General features: G+C 48.2%; 1 protein-coding gene across 1 annotated transcript in view; it reads right to left on the bottom strand.

Annotated features, from left to right (window-relative positions):
• Positions 1–19,841, bottom strand: part of LOC144111247 (adhesion G-protein coupled receptor D1-like) — a 204,423-nt gene that overhangs the window by 160,493 nt on the left and 24,089 nt on the right. Inside the window, exon 2 of the mRNA XM_077644467.1 lies at positions 3,473–3,581. Within this exon, the coding sequence (XP_077500593.1) occupies positions 3,473–3,581 (109 nt within the window). The remainder of the gene's footprint in view (positions 1–3,472; positions 3,582–19,841) is intronic.

Genomic DNA, 19,841 nt, shown 5'->3' on the forward strand with positions numbered 1-19,841 from the left:
TGACATACAGCACAAGTTCGTCCCACAAGGGCAGATGGCGAACCAGGAGTTTTATATCCGCGTGCACACATGCGTGATGCACTGCGACGCCGTAGCCCTGACTTAGGGGCATCTGGACATAAAGACTTTTCCACGATAACGCAAGGCCGCACACTGCTCTGAGCGTGACAAAATTTCTCTGCAAGCACAGAATTACTGCACTTCCCCATCCTCCATGCTCGCCTGACCTCTCCCCATTCGGTTTTTTCCTTTTTCCTCGTGTGAAGAGAGCCCTAAAAGGTCGCTCGATGGGGAGCGTGGAGGCCATTCAAGACGTCACGACAAAGGAGCCGACAGCCCTGCCAAAAGAAGCTTTTCCCAACTGTTTCCAAGAGCTCAAGAAGCGTTGGAAGCTGTGTATAAGATGCAAGAGAGACTATTTCGAAGGTGTGCTGCTTGAATGATTTCAATGCTATACGCATTTTTTTAATGAACTCAGTCTCGGAACTTTGCGGACAAAGTTTGTGCTGTAACACGTGAGCATATAACTGCCGTGCGGACAGGGGCCCGTCTGTCGTCTAGGTGGCGTGTGTAGGCCGACGTACAGCCCCTCCATAACGCTCACATTTATCGCTTTTTTAACTATCGCAAATATTTGAAGCACGCTGCCACATTTTTTTCCGCTGCCGCAAAAGAGTTTTTCGGTGTTTACAGGAAGTCGACGTCCATTTTGTTTCTGCGTGTTTTCGTGAATCTGTGCCTCGGCTCGCTTCAGCATAGAGTACTTCAGCAGTCAAGGAAATTTTGTATTATCCCGCTGCTACGATGTTTCTGGGCCTCTAAAGGTTTTGGTACGCGCTTTTTTGCGCGAAAAGTGATGAACTGCTCTGCGTAGTGGGTCGGGCGGTGGTGTTGACTCATTAGAAAATACAAAAATGGATGGATGAATGTACGGATGGATGGATGGATGGATGGATGGATGGATGGATGGATGGATGGATGGATGGATGGATGGATGGATGGATGGATGGATGGATGGATGGATGGATGGATGGACGGACGGACGGACGGACGGACGGACGGACGGGCGGGCGGACGGACGGACGGGTGGGTGGGTGGGTGGGTGGGTGGGTGGGTGGGTGGGTGGGTGGATGGATGGATGGATGGATGGTGGACGGACGGGCGGACAAAGCTGAAATTTTTAAATCGGGCGCTGGCTGACGCAACCTATGGTCATGACTCGTGAAATTTGACTCTTGTCTTGAATTTAGCCATCAATCAGATAACCTTCGCTTGGTTATTTCCACCGATTTAGAATCTATGCGGCCTCCATTGCCCTTAAACCCCAATGCTTTGAATAAATCAGCCCCGCTGCTTTCAACTGTCGGGTGAAGCCCTTTACAGAAAAGTATCAAGTGTTCAGCAGTCTCCTCCTCCTCTCCATACGCACCGAACTCTGTTGCTTTAGCCTTTTTCTTAACCGATAACTCCTGATTTCCCCCAACTGCTGTCCAGATATTTGCTTGTCAGTTTTCTAGTTCTTTTTTCTCCATTTTGTGTCCATATTCCTGATGTATAGGTACCTGAAAACCTTCCTAGCCCACTGATTTCTCCCGATTTCTTTCAATCGCTCCTAAAATTCTATCTTTCTGCTAGCCTCTCTGCTCTCCAATGACGTCCACCCAATATTCCGTTTTATACCCCTTATTTGGGCCATGTTGCTCCCAAAGTAAGCCTCCCTAGGCCGCGTTTGATTCCTTACCTCTGGTCTCAAGCATAGGACCGCACTGCCGAATGTCAGACAAGGAACTGTCGGAGCTGAGGCGAGGGAGAACCAGCTCCGACAGCGTTGAGGTTCGAAATGTTTATTTGCGCTGCTCGTGCTGCGGCGGCCTAGCCCAACTTCCTCTTTCATGTCCGGCGCCGCGTGCCAAGGCCTGCGAGCCGAGCGCAGCCCGAGGGGCGCTACAAAATCATCACTCCTTTCCAAATCCCACTTACCACTTCGTGCCGATTGTAATTCCGCAATGCCATATTTTTCATAACAGCTGCATTTCTACTGCCTTGAGTCATTACATATTTGTCATTCTCTGTCAGATACTCAGCACTGTTGTTTATCAGCACTTATCCACTACTTCTAGTGTGAATTCCTGTATTCTATGCTCGCCTACCTCATCATTAAATATCATGACTGCCTATTTTTCCTTACCAAACTTGAAGCCTATTCTATCTCCCTATGTACCGCAGATGTCTATCAATTTCTGCAAATCGTCCTTGTTGTCAGCCATCAGCACTATATCATCAGCGTATATTAGTCCCGGAAAGACTGTTTGACCACTTCTCCGCAGCGCCCCCACGCCGCTGCGGTCGGCGCAAATACTAGAGCGAGAACAAAATCTGGGCGCGTTCTCCGCTTCGGCGGACTGTCAGTGTCAGTATCTAAATATATTATTACACCATGGGAACGCCGTAGCGGGTCATTTCCTTTCGTGAAAATATGCTATCTTGTTATGTGCTCTTTTAGAATCAAGCTTCGTTTTTCAAAACCATGGTTGTAGTGGTGGACGAGTCAGTGTCCAGTGTACTTGTGGGTATCGCTTCGATGGTGTTTTCGGCTGTGAATATCTCGAATCAAGCGAGTGAAGCGATTTCTGCCCGACGTATTTTCCTCACAGCAGGTAAAGGCTACCAATGGCTAGAAAAGAACCCATGCATGCCACTAGGCACACACGCGTCTTAACACATTGCATGGCGTGGTCGTAGAAAGCCTTCGTCTCCTGTTATTTTGGGTGCACTAAATTATGAATTAGTTTGTTTCCATAAATATACAAGTTTATGGAGGATATTAAGAAAAAAAAATTGCTAAAGAGCCACTTGATCAGTCCTTGATTAGTCTTGGCAGTAGCAGGAGAACCGACATAAGCATGCATTTCATGTGAAAATACCCCACGAAGAATAGTCTGCGCCGCGTTGGTTTGCGATAATGGAGTACAATCGGCGAACTTGCAGCACATATAAATTATCAACCCACCCGCTGCGATGAAGGAAGCGCGCAGGGGGCGAAAGCGGTCAATGGAACCAGTGGTAGCAGGCGATCTTCACGAGGTCGTTTTCTTTGAATCAGGGAATGCCGACAGCACAGCAGCGCCACCTCCCAAACGGCAGCAAGACTTTCATTTGAGCTAGTTGGTTGTAGAATGACATGGTTTACGCAAAAAAAAAGCGTACTGGCGCTAAAAGACGGATACAACAGTGCTGTCTTGTGTGTGTGTTGTCTCCATATTTTAGCGCCAGTACGCTTTTTGCATAAACCATGTCCCAAATGGCCGCTGCGGGACTGTTGGGCCGCCATCGAGTGAATCTGCTCCGTTCGCCACGGCACTATTCTTCGCTTTTGCTGCTCTAGACTGGCTTGTGGCGCAAATACCCGTGCCTATCCGTTGTTATGTCGTTCAGACATGCCGCAGTGCAGTCGAGTGCTGCCGTTACTTGCCTCGGTCAGCTGCTGCGGCTGGTCCGTGGTGATCACGAGGACGCACGTGTAGGCGGCCATAATGGAGAACTCGCAGCATATCTGGGCCACCACATCCGGGAACCCTGTGCTGAGGAGTGCAAAGGCATTACACCGGTTATTTTTCCAGTAAATAGTCACTTATAAGGCAAATTACACATCGTGTCAAGCAGCACTACATAGGGACAGCCTTCGCATGTGTTACTGCCCTGCATCATTAAGCTGATTTCGGACGAGCGAACAAAACGTATTTGAAAAATTACAGCGCGGAAGACAGGGACTTCAAGGGTAGAAAACACAGGACAAGCGCTGGTTCTCAACTAAAGTGTAATCACAGCAATCAGGCAAATATAAGCGAACAGGCAACAACCAAACAATAAAACCTCAAGGCACGTGCACTATGTTTAGTCAAGATAGTCAACCTCACTGTAACGCAGGAGCAGGGATGGTTTGCTGACGCACAATCTTGATTTCTTTCTCATCTTGTAGGCTTCTACGATTTCTCTGGTCAATTTATCGGGGTGTTTATACAATATGTCACTATAGTACAAACTACCCTTGTTTTCTACCCTTGAAGTCCCCGTCTTCTGCGCTGTAATTTTTCAGATATGTATTACCAACTCGCCCGCCTTGCTATCGTATTGAACTAAACGTGTCATACCGTGTCGCAGTGAAACGCTTGCCAGCATGAAAAACTTAGTCACCTGGTTCAAGATAAATTCACTTTGTCCTACTGGATGCCAAAGGGGTCATACGCCATTTAGGCCTAGATTTGTCAATAAATCCTCAGCTACTCTGTGCCTCAAAGACGCTGAACAGTCCGGACTAAAAAACGCACAAGACATGCGCAGATATCTAGAGAAGCTCTACTGATCTTCCAAGGTTACGCCAGCTAAGCGCTAAGTGCTTCACGTGGATCACACGCCCGGAGTGTCTTCGCGTTCACAGCAAACGCAGTGCGGGAGGAAGATGCGTAATAAAATTCGTTGCCCGCACGTTTTTGTCCTCCGAGGATGGATGTTGAAATTGTTTACAACTGATGGAGAAATTGCAAGTTGAGTGACATCTTCCTTGTGTGCAGGGATCACTCAGAGGCCGGGCAGTGCGTTTGCACTGTTCTCTGATGCCCGTACTCGTAACCGGAGTCCGGGTACAGTCGCCCATTTGACATCGCATTTTCTAACGATCCATTTCATCTGGCTGTGACGTCAGTCGTTACGAAGGCCAAGGCCGGTGGGTTCTCATATTTGTTTATTTTAAGCTGCACACTAATGCAGCGGCGCACTCACAGCAGTGAAAGAGAAAAGTGCATTGCAAAGAATGTGAAATGAACAGTGAAAACGGTGGAGTCGATGACGATGAGGGATAGAAGCAGTTAAAGGTAGAATAAGTAAGCAAAGCATCAGCTGCAGGATGAAGCCACATATAAACTGTCTTTTTTTGTGCACTCTTTTACAACATGCGGTGGTTCCTTATTCTACGACGATGCAACTGGTGTGGATTTACAGTGCACTACCCACCATGGATTGCGTGAATCGGTCCTGAGCGTCGTCAAGCGTCCTGGCTCACCGTTTAATGCCAGTGATGCCAACTTATCAACTTCTTCACGGACACGTCAGCGTGCCATCGACAATCAGGCGTTCTTCGCCAGTGAGCAAGAGGAGCTTCAGGATGCAAAGTCATCCAAACTGGCTGGTCTTTTCTGTGTAGGTCAGTAATAAGGAGCGTCTGACTCGTAAGTTACTCGTTGTGTTTGGTTGTGCGCCCTTTTGTAGCGATAGCTACATTACGGTAGCATTTCGAGCCTTCAGCGTGGCGGCGCCGCCACCCTATGGCTGCGGCGCCACGCTCTCACGTGATGCGGAGCAGCTGTTGGCGGTTCGGCGTCGTAGCTGATCACGTGCTTCGTCACGTGGTTGGTCACGTGGCCAAGTTCCACTCGGCCAGCTGTAGCTATGGCGTCACTCCAGGTTTAACCAAAGCTAAACCACCGGAAATTTTTTTTTCTGTGGTGCTATGCGAGTGTGTGGCGGATTGCTCTGACCCATTTTTCTTTCTTGTTTTCTAGCTGAATGGGGATGTGGAAACCCACCCGGCCCCTCTGTGCCTGAATAACTGGAAATCATCATCGAAAATCAAAAACTGTCAACTTTTTCAACTGAGCTGAAATCTATCGGGAAGAAGTTAGATACTGAGATATCCTAATCAGAGATGGGCAAATGCACTCATTTTTGCTTTTCCTCCCTCACCCTCGCTTTTGGAGCGATGGCCCTCCCTCACCCTCGCCCTCATTTTGAAAAGTTATCCCGGCCTCCTCACCCTCATCTTCACGTCGAAACGTTTGCTGGCCCTCCCTCGCCCTCGCCCTCACATCGTCAGCCCTCCCTCACCCTCATTAACAGTCGTTTTAAAACTATAGTTATGTTCTGTAGTCGGCAACTTCTCGCGACAGTACTGAGTAGCAAAATATAAGCAAGCCCTCAAGGCACTATTGAACAGGTGCTAGATGCTTATGTTGCTGTGTGTGTGAGTGTACGTACGTGTGTGTATGTTGCTTAAGCTAATACGTGAGACAAGACCTAGACAGTTACGAGTTGAGCTCCAAAATATCACTCCGCCTTTACTTCTGGCATGCAATACAAGCATATATGTGCACTGCACATCATTGTTTTCTTATCCACTGCTAGAATGAGTCAACGCGTTGTTGTGTGTGTACAAAAGCTCATGTAGCCTAAGAATATCTAGAAGACAATGCGGTAGCGTTTACCACGATAATTACAATACGTGCTGAGCGTTTGATGACGCTTCCACGCGCACGGATGGGAAATGATGAAGACTACGCTTTCAAACTACAGCGTGAGAGACTGGCAGTTTAACAGGCGTGAACACGGGCACGTGACAAATACGACGATATTGCAAGCACAGCTCGAGAGTTTGGCAGTTCGTACAGGCAGGGTGTTAAGATTTCGCCCAATTGATTGTTCATCTAAGGGAATCGTATGAACCGACCGAATTTCAGCTGGAGTGGCACTCCCTCTTGCTGACGTGCTCAGTCTTACCTCGCTTCTATAGTACTCTGCTGCTCTTGTCTTTTTGTGGTGTTTTGTGCCGTTTCTTAAAAGCTCTGTAAATAATTTAATTCATATAAATATATTACAGTTTCAATGTCATAAATACTCTGCTTACAAAAAGCCGTGGCGATGGCGTAGTGGTCTGAAGCAGCGGCCAGCGGCACTGATGTTTTCGCGCCGCCACGGGTTTGGATCCTGCTCCCCCAGCTATGAAGTTTTTTTTTTGTTCCATAGTGTCTTCCCCCAGTGCGATGTCAGCTTTCCGCTGCAGAGAGGCCCTTATGGTGTCGCTTAAAATAAAACATTATTCAGCCCACTTGAAAATCAAACGGGTCGCTAAAAGGCAGCATTTGGGCTGAATAAGGGTAAGCAGTAACTCCCCGAGTCTACTTCGAACGATTTCTGCGGTTGCCATTTTACTGCTCTAGCGCTTCCACTCCGCCAAAAAGCGGTCGTCTGTCTGTCTGTCTGTCCGAAGCCTGCTTCTAGCACGTTGGCCACCTTGGTCACGCGACGTTATGACGTCATCACAAGCTGCCCAGCGGATTGGGAGCAAACTGCCCACTGTGGCAGTTCAGTTATTCATCAGTCAGGACAGGTGCCTCAAGAAAGACATGGGTCTCACAATCCCCACCGATGGCAGCACTGCCATCACAGGGCTGTGGCGCGTAGCTTAACCGCTGCACCTCTCCACGGGGAGCGGAATCCGGACTCCCAGGGATCTGTGAATGTAGAGAATGGCCAATTCTACCGCAGTTCTACTCGAAAACAGTGAAACGTGCCATTGACATCATGTGCCTTGATTCAGCTCTAAAGAAATCGTGCTGTCATAATGTACAGGAAAGCTTTGACGCACAGATACAAAAGCTTAAACAGGCAGGCTTTCCTTCCCTGGTGATTAGCTCTGTGACGGAGGCATTGCTGCAAAAGGTAAAAAAAGAAAAAAGAAGAGCGAGGATGGTGAAGTGTCTGAAAAGAAAACCAAACCGGTGGTGATTCCATACTCCCACAAAGTTGCTCATAATCTTAAGCATTTTGTCATGAAATACAAAGTCCCGGTGGTCTTCTCTGCACCCAGAAAACTTGCATCGCTGTGTTGGAAGATTGGAAATGATAATTCAAAGTCAGCAGAATGTGAAATTAAGCATGCAAGCCCTTTTCTGAAATGTGCTGTGGGGTTAGTTTAAAGCATCCCGCTGACTTGTGAAAAGGTGTACATCGGCCAGACAGGCCGATGTATTAATGAACGCCTAACGGAGCATAAACGCTCGCTAAGAACTGGTACCGGATCACATTTGCTGCATTACTGCAAGGACTGCGGCAAAGAAGAGCAAAAAATTTGCGAAGCGAAGCTCCAAGAAACTCAGATATTATGTAGGAGTAAAGATAAGACTACCCGTGAACTGCTAGCAGCCCACCGGATTATAATAAGCGGGAGTTCCTATGTCAGCACCCCATCGCTGGTGATTCATAAGAATGAAAGTATTTTTTTAGATAAATTCAGAAAGTTTTGAATCACTTTTGTTTCCCCTCTGTAGTATCCTTCCCCTCGAACTAATCATTTACCTGTTGTTTGTTCTATTGTTTTTGTCCCCTCTCCTCCACGCCTTCCTCTTGGCTATAAATAAGCCGTTCTTGAATTCAATATACAGTTTCAAGTAGCGCCTGTCTCATGTCTTTCTTTTCCTGTGTGCTGTGTTTTTGTGCGCTTCATCTGCTCAAGCTACCGCAGTACAAGTCAAATCATGCAGTATCACGCAAACTTACATCATATGATATATCAACCAAAGTAAGCCAGTTCAGGACAAGCAAGAGCATAGAAAGTGTCAGTTCCCTACCATGCCTGCAAGAAATTTGGTTCATAAAATCAGCCGCGCGATTACGTGGTCACGCGCACCACCAGGGACATAAATAAACCAAGAAATATTCTTGCTCTTTGAAGAGCAGTACAACTTTTTCTTTTTTAGCACCTCGTACAATGTAAGGTGGAGGGGGGGGGGGCAGTCTGAATGAAAAAATTCTAAACCAACGTTGCCAACAGGCGTTGGTTTGACATTGAAATTTCGTACAAGGAATTTTTGGGCTTCAGACAGTTCCTTGAAACTTCACAGAGCTAAAATAGGACTTCGTTCCGGGAACTAGGTCTTAGTACTTGAGAATTCATCCGCTTTTCTATGTATAATTTCTACATGTTTTACTATACACTCTGATCATCTGACAGACTCGAGGCTGATAATGAAAATGTTTACTGCGGAACCATGGTTCTCGTTGGACCGGCGGCCAACAGCACGGCCCGGTCAGTGCCCCCTTCTTAGCGCACTAGATAGAGTGCTTCACCCAGGCCTTTTTAAAAATAGGCTATTTGAACAAGAAGAGTGATTCTTTGAGCATAGCATTGTCAGCGGTGTAGTACATCGTGGTGATGGAGAAAGCGTGCAGCTTCCCGCTTTGAATTCCCACGTTGTGCATTCAAAAACGAGAAACACGGGAAAAGGCCAAGGAGACGGAAAGAGCGCAAACTATCAACTGAGTTTATTTGTGTGAAGGTGTCTTGTATATGCAGAATCACAGCAAAAAGACAAGGGGAACATGCCCGATCAATTCGAAATAAAGAAGGAGCGAATCTGCCCGCTCATTGCCTTGCCTGCAGTGGATGCGAGCCTCTGCCTAAGAAGATAAAAATTCTAGGAAAAAGTAAAAACTAAACAGCGCGTGAGCTTTTGGAGGCCTGTCACATAAAAGAAAACGGCGATAAATGCATAAGCGACACATTTGTCAAATTGTACAAGAAGGAAAAGAATTTTCTGCGCACCTGTTGTTGATCAGGAGATGACCGGCTTTACCCCCCTTCTCATTGGCCTTGTCCTTTTGCTCTGATTCTGCCTATATAAGGAACCTTCACAAAAATAAACTCAGTTGATAGCTTGCGCTCTTTCCGTCTCCTTGGCCTTTTCCTGTGTTTGTCTCTTCTGAATGCGCAACGTGGTTCTTCAAAGCAATGCACCAACTAGCCCAACAAGAGGCTCCCCGCCTTTCGTGTTCGCCTTGTGTACCTCTAGGCTGCATAAACTACGTCTTCCCCACGAATCTTCACCCTAAGAAGTAGCGTTTTAAAACGGGCATTCATAGCGGGCTGCACAGAACGGAAATATTAGCCCGGAGTACGGTGCGGGTCATCACCCTCGCCCTCAGACAATGTATGTTGCCCTCCCTCACCGTCACCTCATCATATCTTCACTCCCTCGCCCTCACTTCAATATGTCTTCCCTCCCTCGCCCTCACCTCACAATGTCTTTCCTCGCCCACCCTCGTCATCACGAATTTTCATGCGTCCATCCTCCCTCACCTCACCGAATGAGATTCTCATGAGGTGAGGCTGAGGACGCCCTCATGAGGGCTCGCCCTCGTGAGGATGCCCATCTCTGATCCTAATAAAACCGAAGGCTAGCGTCTCTTGAAGAAAAAAATATAATCTTTTGCACAAACATTTTGATGCTACCAGAGCATATATGCCACCGCTCTTCGCCAGCGGGGCGAGGAAGTGACGGGGAGAAATGCTCCCGTATCTCGTTCCGTCCGGCCTCGGTGTATCCCTTGCCCTAGCGTGGGTGAACATTCGCTCGTACCCTTGCTGGTGAGTTGGACGACCTCGATTCCTCGGCGTATTTTGTTGCTAGCTAGCGTTATTGTTGTAGCAATAAATGTCTGTTAGTGTCAGCTAATGTGTCGTTCCTTTGTTCCCTAAGAGCAAGGGCCTTCGTGGTCGATGTGCGCTCGGTAGCGTACGCGATCTTCTTCTTATGTGGTTGAAGGAAGGATGCAAAGTGGGAAGACACGGGCTTGTCTACTGGAGGGCTAGCCTCCACGCCCACTGCCTGCGTGTCGTAGGAGGGGGAGGGGAAAAAGGTTGAAAGGAGAGGGTAGGCGCGCAGCTCAATGATCATGTCAGGTGGTCAGGTGACATGTGCTGCCCCCTCAGGCCTAGAGGCGGCCAGAGAGGCCGGTGGCCTCCAGGAAAAAGAGAAGGTGCCGGAAGGCCTTGGCAGGATGGTGGCCGCCGCGGAACAGAAGGTGGAGCGCTGAACAGCAGGGGAGGTCCAAGGAGCGGCAGCCCGCCTCCATGATAGTCCTTGCGGGCACAAAGGCAGGGCACTCACATAGGAGATGCTGGGCTCTCTCCTCTGAGTCGTTGCAGAGGGTGCACCCAGGGGAGGCGGAGAGGCCAAGGCGAAAGAGGCGGGAGCCGATGATGGCGCAGCCTACCCTGAGTCTTAGGAGGAGGCTGCGCTCTTTGCAATCCAGGCCAGCAAATGGGAGTGGACGTGGAGGATGGCATTAGCCACCCTGGGAACTGGGTGGTCGAAGAGGAGGTGGCGATCCACAATGCTCCTTGCCAGGTCCAAGGGGAAGAAGGTTCTGGAGAGAGGAGTTCCAGGGGAGTGTCCGCTTTGGCCAGGGAGTCGGCATCCTCGTTCGTTGCCCTGGACATGGGCCGGGACCCAGGTCAGACAGATGCGGGTTCCCCTGGTGCAAATTGAGCCAAGGCGCCAAGACAGCCTGCGGGCAATGGGGGGGGGGGGTCTTGAAGGTCCTCTGGAGGGCTGCTCTGGAGTCAGTATAGATGTCTGCCTTCTTGGCCGCAGGGCGTTCGCTCAAGATATCAGCAGCCAAATGAATGGCGGCCAGTTCGGCGGTTGTGGACGAGGCCACAAATGGGAGTCTGGCCTGTCTGCTCACGAGGAGCGATGGGGCAGTGCAGGCTGCAGTCGCAGATGGGGAGGGTCCTGAAAGGACGGAGCCATCCGTGAAGATGGGGACAGTGCCAAGGGGTTCGACCTGGAGAAAGCAGCGACCTCCTGTCGTAGGCCCACAGCAGCAGTGTTCCGTCTCGTCCGGGAACCAGGAAGGGAGAGATGGACCTCGTAGAGGTGTCCGAGTTCCGGACGAGGAGGGAGAAGGAAGGTATCAGGCTGTCCCCCAACAAGTTCTTCAGAGTACTGGGCCACCTGACCCATTTTGGAGTTGGGCCTGGTGAGAAGGCGGCCTGGTGAGAACGCGGTCGCCCCATCGGGCGCGTTGTGAAGGCGCTCTATGTGGCGGAGGGAGGTGCGCCTGGAGAGGAGCTCCAGGGGCCATGAACCTGCTTAAGCCAGGGTGGCAGCCACAGGAGAGGAGCGAGGGAGCCCCAGACATAGGCGTATGACCGCTCGCAGTTTGCGCTCAATGGCCAAGTGTGCGGCCCACAGTGAGCCGGACAAGAGGTAGAGCGTAAGTGAACTGCGGGACGGCCATGCCTTGGTATAGCTGGAGTCCCAGCCTGGGGGTGATCTCGTTGCCCTTGGCTAAAAGAGACCTTATGACCCCCTGGATCCTGGAGGACTGGGCCAGGAAATGGCGCACTGCCGGGCTCCATGTGAGTCAGACGTCGATGATGAGACCAAGGTGTTTCACCTTTCGGCTCCAGGTGAGGTCACGGCCACCAACGTGAAGGAAAGTACGGTCAGGGCGGGCACCAACCCTGGTGTTCAGGAGCATCGCCTGGGTTTTGGTGGGAGAGATGCTAAGGCCTGCACGCTCCAGGAAGGCGTCGACAGCATCGATAGCCCGCTGGGCATTCTTGATGGTGTGGACCCTGTATCTGCGGGGCCCACGGCACCAGATGTCAATGTCATCCGCGTAGATAGCCGCGGTTAAGCGGTGAGAACGTATTTATCTCCCCAATTAAAAGCCACACATCTGGTAGCCCAACGTGGAGCCTGTTCTTGGAACATTGGACGACTGTCTGTTAAGCGGTAACCGCATGAGGCGATATTCCTTCGCGATACGTCGCGCGATGACGCCGCCGTCGCCCATCGCTGCCGCTGGCGCAAACCGCACGAAGCGACGGGACTCGGCGTCGGAGCGGCGCGTTTTCAGTGTTGCTCGATTGCGGCCGCTTCAGCGTTCAGTCATATTGCGTTAATTAACGCGTATAACAACGCTCTTAAGGCTTCGTACAAGATAAAACACAATAAAACATTGAAAATATACTTAGATAATAACTTTATTTTTAGACTACACAAAGTCACGTGACGCAGAAAACTGCGCCCGAGGGACGCTGCGATGAGGCGCCAGGCGACATTCCTGCGTGTAGGACATACCCACAACACCCTTTACTTTTGAACTTCATTAGTAAGCATAGCTGCCATGGTGAGGGGTGCGTCGGCTGTTGCTCCGCGCGGAAAGTCCGCTGAAAAAAAAAAAGGTCGACTTTCGTGCACAAGACGGATCGGAAGTTTCTCACCCGCAAGGCCTACCGTCATTGGCTAGTCTCGCACGGCACTTCCCGGCGATGGGCGAAATTTCTTGCAAACCCAGAACCTGGGCGACGCGATGAGCGACAGTGCTTCGGCGACAGTGCTTCCCTGTCGTTGTCGGAGTGGTAGTTAGGCCTGAGGCCTTTCGGAGTTGCCTGCAGCACGTCAGAAGAGACACGACCACCGGACCATGTTTTTTAGAGGGGCCATTCGTTTTCTTTCTAACCTCGCACGAACTGAGAAGTCTCGTTAAACTCAAGAAAGGGTTTTGTCGACTCGAACTTTGCATTGGCACAGCCGCCCGACACGTTTTGCTAGCGAGTTGGGCATTGTGCCACGAGGCCCTTGCGGACCCGTTTCCCCTCCCGTGACTGACGTTAAAGGGGCCCCGAAACACAATTTCAGTGCATTGTTTTGCCTGTTGGTTGCATAGAATAAGTTAAAGTGATGCTATTAGTGTAAGTCCCAGCTCCTATACTGCGGTTTTTAATATTTTAATTAGCACGCAAGAACAAATTCGTGGCCCTGACAGTGTCGCAATACAGTGGCGGTTTTTAGCAGCGCATATGACATCACTTAGTGAGAGCTTGATGATTGGACAAAGAGTAAATATACTGCAAATTGTGTTAATAACTAGATATACGTTTTGTCAGGTTTTTGTGTTTTATATTATATTAACAAAACCAACTTGTGTGCCTTAGATAAAAGCACTGTAAGGCAAGTAAAACAACAATATACCACCAGAGGCTCTGGCTACTTTTTTCATCGAAGGACTTTGCGCCTCTCTATAAACATCCTAGGACCTAGCACTCAACATTTATGAATACTCTCTATGTATCTGAGAGTGACTTTGCGGAGTCGATCCGATCAAGCCATTGCACTCTATGAGCATTCGTTTCGGTCCCAAGGAAGGATGCATTCGTTTCACATTTAGCAGGCAGTGCGCATCGTCAGCTTGTGGAAGATCACTGGGTGGCAGCGCCAGATGGCGCCACATTCCCGTCAACAGCGCGCGCTCTTTGCTCGCCGTGACCAACCAGAGCGCTAGGAGCGACGGGCGATGGTAGGCGGTAAGCATTAGCGGTACGCGCTATGCTAAATGTGCCTGATATCTTGCGCAGGCTGTCATACCATCGCAGTATCTCGCGCTCGAGTTTGGATCCATAAGTAAAGGAACGTCACTGATCAGTGTTCCGTTCTGCGCCGTCGACGTGACGATGAAGCATCGCTGGGTCAGCTGGGCGTTCACATGGTTGTTGTAACCATGCAAACGGCGCTGCCAGCCTTGGCATGAACGAGTAACAAAGAACAGACAACCACGGAGTGCAAACTTCCGCCACGTGCTCCGATAGGCTGTTTTGATTGGTCCCACTAAGTGTCGTCATTGGGAGAGTGAAATGGGAATGGGAAGCTGCGCGAAAATCTAATTGAGGGCAGCATTTTGTTTGCTTGTATTTTGAAATTTCATCATTGAATATCTCCCGTTCCTATGCATCGATTCCCGTAATTGTTTTTGAGTCAGCATCTGCGTGTCATAAAGAATTCATCTGAAGTGTAACCGGCATTCGTCTAAGCGGTGTTTCGCAGCCACTTTAAAGGCACGCCGAGAGCGTTTCGGCAATTTTGCAGATCCGGTGGAGTCACCCAGGCTTGCTGTCTTGTGCACTTCGTCTCGCTGCCGCCTGCTGCTACGGAGCGGCCTGTATCCTGTTCGCCGCATCCATCCGAAGCGCTGTGGCGAAACCAGTCAGCGGTCGCCTCCGGCTGCTATTACCCTAGTGGTGGTTCAACAGCGCAAAAACACACACAGACCAAGTAGGAGACGAGACACACAAACCAGCGCTGACTTACAACTGATTTTTTACTAGGAAGAAGCACGTCATATATACGTTCACGAAAAAACAGCGCACATGCGCAATGTCAATAAGACACCTAGTGCAAGTACATGGTAAAAACCGCTTTAAACGCACGTGTGCATCCGCAGTACCGCTACCCGCTATGCAGCATATTGATTTCTCGAGGCGATTATGTAACAGATGGTGTACTCACGCATCATTCAGTTTTTCTGATAGTATGAAATGCCTCAGCTACTTCTCGAGTGCGCTGGTCAGAATGAGTGAATAGGACATCAGTATCATCAAAGAACGGCGTGCATTTGCACGTGAAACAATGTTTAGCTAGGTTGGTTTCTTTCTTTGTTAAAGAATTAGCGTGCTCCATGAGCCGCACGTTAACGCAGCGGCCAATCTGGCCTATGTATGTAAGGCCACAGGACAGGAGAATTTGATACACTACGCCAGTCTTGCAGGTAGCATATCTATTTTCATGATTTATGCTGCAAGCATTTCTTCTGCGCCCTTCATGCCTTCTTTGAACCGCCGCCCCTACTCTTTCTAGCTTGTTAGGTGCAGAGAACAGAAGCTTTACCCCTTGCTTGCTCCCCACCCTTTTAATCCGGTACGACAGCTTGTGGACACATATGGCATAACCACTACCCTTCTTCTCCCTTCTTCCGAACTGATTGATGATGATGATGCTAGGTTTTTAATGGCGCAAGGGCAACTGGGGCCAAAGAGCGCCAAACACAAGGTTTATGGTCGACTCGGGCTAAAATGTGTGCAGATGGTAAAGTTAAAACCAGGTGTATAGGGCCCAAGAGTACTGAGTATGTGCATGGTTATAGTTGGAAGAGGGTGTTTAAATATCTGGTGGAATGGCTTTAAGTGATGTAGCGCTTAAAACTTGTTTTAAAAGGAGTTATATATGAAAGACGAAGCCAGATAGCCTCAACCATAGTCCTTGAATGAGCAAGGAGGGCGAGGCGTCTTCTGGCAGCTATGGGTAAGCTCAGCACTCTCTTCAGCAATGAGGAGGTGCTGAGATTACTTTGAGTATGAAATCCCTCGTAAAAAACCTACATCAGTTAAAAATTTAAAAACCCTATCCAATGAGAACATGCGATGATCCCCTAAAAATAATGAAGGGTGCATTGGTACTTTAAATGTGTACAGTTCAGGGAAGTGATGTCGTCTTTGTGTATCCAGTCTGGGGCATGTGATTAATGTGTGGACAACCGAGATGTCGGCTCCACATCTCGTACATTGCGGTGCCGGAGTATCCTGTAGAAGATGTAAGTGTGTGGTGAATGTATGTCCTATCCTCAGTCTGCAGAGAGCAACTTCTTTTAATCTATTTTGTTTTTCCGTGGCATACCTCCCAGTCCGTGGTTTTATTGTGTGCAGTTTGTTGTCTGTTTCCTCATCCCAATCCTGCTGCCACTCTTTGCGAACTGCAGTCCTAATATATGGCCTGAGGTCCTGGTACGGGAGTTCTTTTATATCTATACTACTCAGTTCGGCACCTGATGCTGCAAGCCTATCAGCTTCTTCATTTCCGTTTATTCCACAGTGACCTGGTACCCAGCATACTGTAACTCTGAGGTTAAATGTGCATGCAGACTTAAAGCATTTCAAGAGGGAATTCATTACAGGGTTTTCCAGAAGACAGGGCTATAATCACACTTAAAGAATCTGAGTATATAACAGAGCTTGGGATTTTCTTTTCCAGGATGAATCTAACAGCCAACAGAATACCATGACATTCCGCAGTAAATAAGCTTGTGTGTCTATTCATGGTTTTTGTATCAGAAAACTGACTATTGTAAACTGCACATGAAACTGAGGATGTCTTTGAGGCATCAGTGTAAAACTCTCTGCACTGATATTTTGCTTGTAGGGATAAGAAATGCTGTTTTATGGCAATTGGTGGCCCATTCTTACCAACCTCACGAAAAGATGTGTCGCAGTCAACTGGATACACCTGCCAGGGAGCAATTGTGTCTTTAGTAGAAGTTACTAGAATGTTGGACACTGGTATGTTCATGTCTTGGACAAGTGTGGCGGCTCTAATGGGTAAAGGTGGGGTTTCAGACGGTCGGTTTGCAAACAGCAGTGTACTGGTTGGGTTTCGCAACAGCGCGTTGCATGGATGGTCAGCATGAGATAATGTCTTAGTAGCATACGTTATAGTTGTGTATTTCCGTCGTCGGTCAAGTGACCGTCGGTCCGCCTCAACGTAAAAGCTGGCAATTTGGCTTGTACGGAAAGTACCAGTAGCCAACCGCAGACCCAGGTGGTACACAGCGTCGAGCATTTTTAAGGTGCTTTTTCGTGCTGACTCGTACACTACTGAGCCGTAGTCTATACGTGACAGAATTACACTATTCAGAAGATTCAGCAGACAGTCTCGATCTGTACCCCAGGACTGGTGGGACAGAATTTTTAAAAAGTTCATTGATTTACTGCATTTAAGTCTAAGGTGTTTAATGTGTTTGATGAATGTAAGTTTTTCGTCGACTATGACACCAAGAAATTTGTGCTCTCTTTGGACAGCAATACTCTGCCCATTAAGTGTGATGTCGGGTTCAGGCCTAATACCACGTTTTTTTGTGAAGAGTACGCTTATAGTCTTTGATGAATTGAGTTTAAATTCATTTTGGTCTGCCCACTTTGCTACTTTGTTTACTCCTAGTTGTATTTGCCGCTCACAGATGGACAAATTACATGACTTGTAACTTATTTGTATATCGTCGACATAAACGGAGTAGGATATAGATCTAGGCAGGACGCTCTTTAAAGAATTCATTTTCACTATAAAAAGAGTGCAGCTCAGAACGCTGCCTTGAGGGACACCATTCTCTTGTATAAACTGCTTGGATATCGAATTCCCTACACGGACCTTGAATGTTCGTTCAGACAGATAACTTTGAATGGTGTACAGCATATTTCCCGAGATCCCAAAGGCGAACAGGTCACGGATGATACCATAACGCCATGTGGTATCGTAAGCTTTCTGTAAATCAAAGAAAACAGATAAACAGTGCTGCTTATGCGCAAAGGCATCCCTTACGTAGGACTCGAAGGCAACAAGCTGGTCAGTGGTTGATCGGTTAGCTCTAAATCTAGCTTGGTGCTGGTCAAGAAGGCCATTGATTTCAAGGAAATGCACAAGGCGACGATTTACCATTTATTCAAAGAGCTTACATAAACAGCTTGTTAGGGCAATTTGCCGATAACTGGCCGCAAGTGTGGCTCCTTTGCCTTGCTTTAATACCGGAATAATAATTGCTTCTTTCCAGGCTTTTGGAAGGTGTCCAGCAGCCCATATCTTATTAAACAGGCACAGGATAGTTTCAAGGGTTTGTTCATGCAGGTGCCTAAGCATTCCATATGTAACCCTGTCAGGACCTGCTGCTGTTGAGTTTCCACAAGTGTTTAAGGCCACTTTCAACTCTTGTAAAGTGAATGGGCTATTGTATCCTTCTACTGGTGGCCTTTTATTATTGTGAATAGGTTTGCGCTCCTCAGCTAGCTTGTATCTCAAGAAGGAATCTGTATAATGTGCTGAGCTAAAAGTGTATTCCAAATGTTTGCCTAGTGTATCTGCTTGGTGCTCCAATGTATCAGCAGCAGTGCTAACAAGAGGAATTGGATGTGAACTATGCCCTTTAAGTGCTTTTAGTCTACTGTACACTTTATGTGTATCTGTGCAAGAATTTACAGAAGAGAGAAATGATTGCCAGCTTTCCCGTTTGGATATATGCCGAGTACGGCTGCCATTTGCTTTAGCTCGCTTGAAGTTGACTGAGTTGCCAGCCGTAGGATAACGGCGGAATTTTGACCATGCATTATTTTGGTCATGACGAGCTTTCTTGCACTGCGCATTCCACCATGGCTTTCGTTTGTTGCATATTTTTCCTGATGTCTGAGGAATGGATTTCTCTGCAGCATCTATAATATGCAATGTGACCAAGGATTGGGACTCATCTATGCCTATGTTCGTTATTGATGAACAGGGCAGTGTTGAGAGTTCCCGGAACAGCTTCCAGTCAGCAATCTGTTCTTTAAACCTGATAGGATTATCTACCCTCGGATTTATATTTCTCATGTATTTTGAAGAAATGGGGAAGTGGTCACTTCCATAGAGGTTATTAATAACAGCCCACTCAGTAGCTGCCAAGAGCAATGGCGAGCCAGTAGCAAGGTCTATCGCCGTATATGAGCTTGTGTTCCATTAAAATGTGTTGGTTCTTTTCTATTGAATAAACATGAGCCAGATGATAACAGGAATTTTTCAATTAGCCTGCCTCGAGAATCGGTTCTATTACCTCCCCATAATGGGTGGTGTGCGTTAAAGTCTCCAACCAACACGAACGGCTCGGGTAGCTGGTCAATGAGTTTTTCGAGTTCATCAATTGACAGGCGATGATCTGGTGGGATATATAAAGAGCATATGGTTATTACTCTGCCGAAAGTTAGGGCTCGTATTGCCACTGCCTCTAAATCAGTAGCAAGTGGAAGACATTGGGAAGGAATTGAATTCTGAGCCACTATAGCGACGCCACCTGATGAGTGGGCACTGCCTTGCCTGTCCTTCCTGTATACTACATATTTTTTTAGAAAGTTTGCATGTGCTGGGTTTAAGTGTGTTTCTTGAAGGCAAAGTATGTTTGGATGATATTGCGCGAGTATTTCATATATGTCATCCAGGTTCTTAAGAAGACCTCTGCAGTTCCAGTAAATAATGCTCTCGACAGCCATATTTCTTAGCGAGAAAGCGAAGGCTATTGGGGTGTTATTTAGATGTCGCCACCTTTACAGGCGGCTTCACTATGATATGTCTTTTTGTTTTGAGGCGGTCCAGAGAGCTCCGCCTCTTTTTGGGGGACTACCTCATCGCCTCCGGCACTGAAGATCCCGTTGCCACCTCCATTGCTTCCGCTGGAGATGCGGAAGCAGACGTGGAGGCAGACGTGGATTTTTCAAGAGGGAAAGACTCCCTCTCACTTGTCTGTGTTTTTCCAGAGGTCTTCGAGAAGTTGACCCTTGGAACATCAAAGTTTAGTGCAGCCTGAGGCTGCTTGGTGAGGGGCCGAAGTGGGCCTGCATCAGCGATGCTGTATTGCGTGCCCACCGTGACTAGACG

The sequence above is a fragment of the Amblyomma americanum genome, chromosome 11 (genome assembly GCF_052857255.1).
Source record: "Amblyomma americanum isolate KBUSLIRL-KWMA chromosome 11, ASM5285725v1, whole genome shotgun sequence".
Lineage (NCBI taxonomy): Eukaryota > Metazoa > Arthropoda > Arachnida > Ixodida > Ixodidae > Amblyomma > Amblyomma americanum.